Below are 6,108 nucleotides of genomic sequence, written 5' to 3' on the forward strand. Positions count from 1 at the left end.
GAGGGCACTATGGTGTTAAAGGCTGAGCTGTAGTCGATGAACAGCATTCTTACGTAGGTATTTCTCTTGTCCGGATAGGATAAGGCAGTGTACAGTGAGATGGCAATTGCAATTGGATCTGTTGGGGTGGTATGTGAATTGAAGTGGGTCGAGAGTGTCGGGTAAGGTGGAAGTAATAGTCCGTAGCTTGCCTCTCAGATCACTTCATGATGACAGAAGTGAATGCTACGAGGCAATAGTCATTTAGGTCAGTTACCTTCGTTTTTTTGGGCACAGGAATAATGGCGGACATCTTGAAGCAAGTTGGGACAACAGACTGGGATATGGAGAGATTGAATATGTTCGTAAACACTCCTGCCAGGTTGTCTCCACATGCTCTGAGGATGTGGCTTGTGATGTCACGTTGGTAGGGAACTAAGTGGTCAAAGATGCCAGATACATGCCAGATGCATCTTCTTTGGGATGTCCAAGTTGAAACCACATTCCTGAAAGGTCACACACCTCTCCTAATCCTTTCACTCCCGTCTTTATCTTGTTCTCTCTCTCTCTCTCTCTCTCTCTCTCTGCATGATGTTCTGTAGGTGTTGTTGTTACCACAAGGCATTAAAGTGATAATACAGTTGGAAGATCTTCCTTGATGTGATAAACCTATCATCCATTTCTTGACTGTTCATATGGTCTTCATATCAGAAGCGGAAGTACAACCATACTCCTTTGAAGCACTTGTTACATGACTAGCAGCCTGGGCCTGAGCAGCCTGGGCCTGAGCAGCCTGGGCCTGAGCAGCCTGGGCCTGAGTCGCCTGGGCCTGAGCAGTCTGGGCCTGAGCAGTCTGTGCCTGAGCAGCCTGGGCCTGAGCAGTCTGGGACTGAGCAGCATGTCCCTCATGTCTGGCTGCTTTGTAGGCGGAACTTCTGAAGGGTTCAGTTTTGCAGGGCCCTTGTCCTGATATAAAACTGTCAGTGTATCTGTATAGGCTGGATGGAAGGAGCTACATCCAAGGCCTGTAGTAAAGGAGATAGCACCAGCAGGAGCAGCAGCCATATTGAAATTTCATTAGGGAGTCGGGTGGGTGGTAGAAGGGAGGGGGTCAAGGGTCAGAGAGGTCAAGGGTCAGAGAGGGGAGGGGTGGATCAGAGAAGAGATGTCATTGGACCGTAGTCAGATCAAAGAGACGTGGGGATGTTTAAACCAAGGGCTGATGGGTTATTCAATCCTGGGGATTAAGTTAGTGGTGACGAGAAGAAAGAGAGGAGGAGAGGAGGAGAGGAAGAGAGAAAATAGAACACACTCCATTCACACACCATCAATAAAGGAACTACAGTCTGAGAACAGCTTGAGAGATGAAATGAAGAGAAAAGGGACTTCCTCATCTAAATACACAAAGGGAAATGGTCATTGAATTGTTTCAACAAGGTTTACAAAGGTCTAATGTACTGGGAACTATGATCATTGTATAAGGATGAAGTATGTCTTTGAAATATGGAGTCAAACTGCTTTACAAGGCTTCAAAAGATCTTTAGATGTATTATTCCATGATCATATTTCCATGTCTTTAGACCGGAGACTATAGAACAGGGTAAACAAGGGCACTAATTACTCCATGTGCACCAGGAGTTGGTTTCTAGGATGAAAATACACGGCCATTTAAAAGCTGGAAATGTAGAAGGAGTTGATAGTAACAGCTGGAGGGCATGTATGAAGGTGATGATGATGAAGGCATGGGAGGGAGGAGGGAAATAACACATGACTTCCATGTGGTGCCAATTCAATCTCTGCTTTACTGTCTTTGGTTATCTCTGCTTTACTATAGTGTCTTTGATGATCTCTGATTTACTGTGTTAGTGGAAACCTCTGTCATTAATCTTCTAATATATCAGATCTTCTACCATCACTTCTCACATATCAGTCTGAAACTGTCTCTGTTCTGTGATGCTACTGAACTCAACTGGCGTTTTCAACTTTCTCAGGGAAATCTTCAAATTGAGACATAAGCATTTTGTAGGATTACATGTGGCATGGGAAAATTCCATGACCCTCTGAAATTGCGGACCTCGGTACATATAAGCATCTTTCTGCCTGATGGGAAGTAATATTATGGTTTTAAAAAACTGCTGATGCTGTCTTTTCAGAGAAACTAGGGTTAAGGAAATCAAACCACATTAAAAGGACACCAACAGCGCTGCAGAAAATACATGACCATTAATACATTACCATTACTGAAACCACATGGTCATGATGGTAGCCCTCAGTTCTGTTTATAACATGTGACCATTTATGTGTTAATGATTAAAAGTGATTTTCTGTTCAAATCTCAATGAAAATGTTATGTGAGCATAAAACCTGCAAACCACTCAGAATTGGAGGAGTCTTGTATTTGTCTGAGTACTGCAGGAGACTAGGAAAGCTAGTCACATCTCTGAGTCAAAGTGCTCTTTTGGGGGAATAGAGGTACAGTGTATGTTGAGGCCACAGAGTAAACTGAAAACGAGTTCCAACACGACGAAGAGCAAAAGAGAGGAAAAGGGGGTGAGAAGTCAAGGTTGTCAGAGAAAACCATTGTTATTATCCAAGCCCATGTTCCCAGGTCTGTGCCTGTGTGAGTCTGTAGTAGTAGTGTAGTAGTCTTCCAGGACTTATTCAGCACCAGCTTCACTTTCCTGCTGACAGCCAGCCTGTCTCAGTCGGAGTCCCACATGGACTAGACTACAGACCAAACTAACACTGTCTGTGTTGTCCCAAATGGTACCCAACACTGGGAGGGAGTCTTTCTGTGATGAATGGTAGCTATGGTACTGTATACATACATAGGATCTCAGATGTTATCTGGCTATACAAAGCCCACTAGGCCATGGACTGAAGCCAGGAGAGATCTATATAAGGACACATCGGTGAATGCATGATACCCATGTGTTGCCTACAGCATATAGTATAAGTTAGAAAAATGCTATACAATCCCTATCCCTTAATCTTGTTCGACCACATACATCCAAGCTGTAGCCCTTCTACAAGCCCAGGCAGTGTTTTACTAAACTCCTTTGTTCAGGCTAATGATGGATTAGAATGGCTTTTTACGGAAACCCAGAGCTCCCTGGTTTGTGGAAGTGTTAATGATGGAAAAAGTGTAACGACCACAAAGAAACCACATATTGTGAGTCTGACCAACCGGAGGAGAAAGAAGGGGAGGGGAGAGGATTAATGTCAGAATCATGGGATCTGTAGAACTCTGGAACAGAACACTGGCCAGTTAGAATTTAAAATGATTTGATGGGTTAAAGATTATGCTATCACATGATAGGGTCTTTAAAGAGAGAGAGAGAGAGAGAGAGAGAGAGAGAGAGAGAGGGGGGACTGTTTTGGGGGGAAACGATAAGGAGATCAGCTTGAGATCAGTTTGGCCGTCAAGGGGATTATATTTCATCTGAAGGAGGTGGGGAACAACAGAGGGGGGCCTAGCGGAGACCACCAGGTGCAAGACCGGAGTGGGATGGGAGGATCCGGAGGACACACACAGAAAGACAGAGAGATACACAAACACACACCCACTCTCTCTCCTCACTATCAGAGAGGAGAGCACACAGCCAGCACCACTGTTCCTTCATGACATTCAACCAAAACACTGACGTCTAAGTTGTCTTTTACTTCCAAAAGTTGCCCATCCAAGCATCTCTCCCTTGTCAGTGCTCTGCTGCCTGACACTATAGCTGACTGTAGCGGACACATAGCTTAGAAGCATGGTCTCATTGGGGTTGTGTTCTCTCAACCTCAGCATTCTATAGGAGCAGTTAAAGTGCACTGAATGATGACTCAGACACATCAATGCTGAAGATGCTGGGCTAATAGGTAGGTTATACAGTGCCTTCGGAAAGTATTCAGATCCCTTGACTTTTTCCACATTTTGTTACGTTACAGCCTTATTAAAAATAAAAAACAGAAATACCTTATTTACAGAAGTATTCAGGCCCTTTGTTATGTGACTCGAAATTGAGCTAAGGTGCATCCTGTTTCCATTGATCATCCTTGAGATGTTTCTACAACTTGATTGGAGTCCACCTGACCATTGGACTGGAGTCCATTCAATTGATTGGACATGATTTGGAAAGGCACACACCTGTCTATATAAGGTCCCACAGATGACAGTGCATGTCAGAGAAAAAACTAAGTCACGAGGTCGAATGAATTGTCCGTAGAGACAGGATTGTGTCGAGGCACAGATCTGGGAAGGGTGCCCCAAAACATTCTGCAGCATTGAAGTTCCCCAAGAACACAGTGGCTTGGAAGCACCAAGACTCTTCCTAGAGATGGCTGCTCGGCCAAACTGAGCAATCGGGGGAGAAGGGCCTTGGTCGGGGAGGTGACTAAAAACCCTATGGTCACTCTGACAGAGCTCTAGAGTTCCTCTGTGGAGATGGGAGAACCTTCCAAAAGGACAACCATCTCTGCAGCACCAATCAGGTAGAGTGGCCAGACGGAAGCCACTACTCAGTAAAAGGCACATGACAGCCCTCTTGGAGCAAGCCAAAAGGCACCTAAAGACTCTCAGACCATGAAAAACAAGATTCTCTGGTCTGATGAAACCAAGATTGAACTCTTTGGCCTGAATGCCAAGCATCCAGCGTCTGGAGGAAACGTGACACCATCCCTACAGTGAAGCAAGGTGGTGGCAGCATCATGCTGTGGGGATGTTTTTCAGTGGCAGGGACTGGGAGACTAGTCAGGATTGAGGGAAAGATGAAAGGAGCAAAGTACAGAGGAAATCAGACTGGAGTGAAGGTTCACCTTCCAACAGGACAACGACCCTAACCACACAGCCAAGACAACGCAGCAGTGGCTTCGGGACAAGTCTCTGAATGTCCTTGAGTGGCCCAGCCAGAGCCCGGACTTGAACCCGATTGAACATCTCTGGAGAGACCTGAAAATAGCTGTGCAGCAACGCTCCCCATCCAACCTGACAGAGCTTAAGAGGATCTGCAGAGAAGAATGGGAGAAACTCCCCAAATACAGGTGTGCCAAACTTGTAGCGTCATACCCAAGAAGACTTGAGGCTATAATCGCTGCCAAAGGTGCTTCAACAAAGTACTGAGTAAAGGGTTTGAATACGTACTGAACACTCAGTTTTAAATTTGTAATACATTTGCAAAAATATCTAAAAACCTGTTTTGCTTTATCATTATGGGGTATCGTGTGTAGATTGATTTAATACATTTTAGAATATGGCTGTAACCTGTGGCTGGAACCTGTGGCTGTAACCTGTGGATTTTTTGGGGGGAAAAGTCAAGAGGTCTGAATACTTTCCGAAGGGCCTTTATACACTGAGTATACAAAACATTAAGAACACCTGCTCTCAGAGCTTGAGAAGATCTGTGGAGAAAAATGGGAGAAACTCCCCAAATACAGGTGTGCCAAGCTTGTAGCATCATACCCAAGAAGACTTGACGCTGTAATCGCTGCCAAAGGTGCTTCAACGAAGTACTGAGTAAAGGGTCTGAATACTTATGTAAATGTGATATTTCAGTTTTTATTTTTTATAAATTAGCAAACATTTCTAAATACCTGTTTATGCTTTGTCATTATGGGGTATTATGTGTAGATTGATGAGGGAAAAGGCAATTTAATACATTTTAGAATAAAGCCGTACTGTAACAAAATGTCAAAAACAGTCAAGGGGTCTGAATACTTCCCGAAGGCACTGTAAATTATTAACCAGCTATGATAATACCACAGTCCACCTGTTGACTTCATGTTTCTGTGCCCATAACTACACCCAATACAGAGAATGTACAGTATCTCTGATCAACTGCTGTTGCCTGCTGTGACAGCTTTAGACATCTTGTTCTGGTTTCAGACTTCTGATCGGATGTCAATGTGCAGAAGACAGGGAGGTGGGGGGAGTTATGGAGGGAGGGAGACATATTACAACAATAAATCCAAAGCCACAGAGAAACATTCCCTGTCCCTTTCCATCATAGTGAAAAACATTTTACTTTATTTCAGTATAATGTTGCCAACTCACCACAGACAATATAGTTCCCAGGGAAAACACAGTTCTTTCCTGTCCGTTTCCTTGATAGCTGAACGCACACCATTGTTTGTACTGGAGATCAAATC

At 44.2% G+C, this 6,108-nt stretch overlaps 1 protein-coding gene across 1 annotated transcript in view; it reads left to right on the forward strand.

Annotated features, from left to right (window-relative positions):
* The first annotated feature begins 730 nt into the window (after positions 1-730).
* Positions 731-6,108, forward strand: part of LOC135575058 (uncharacterized) — a 19,527-nt gene continuing 14,149 nt past the window's right edge. Inside the window, exon 1 of the mRNA XM_065027218.1 lies at positions 731-901. Coding sequence (XP_064883290.1) covers positions 731-901 — 171 coding nt within the window. The remainder of the gene's footprint in view (positions 902-6,108) is intronic.

This window comes from Oncorhynchus nerka, linkage group LG14, assembly GCF_034236695.1.
Source record: "Oncorhynchus nerka isolate Pitt River linkage group LG14, Oner_Uvic_2.0, whole genome shotgun sequence".
NCBI classification, from domain to species: Eukaryota; Metazoa; Chordata; class Actinopteri; order Salmoniformes; family Salmonidae; genus Oncorhynchus; species Oncorhynchus nerka.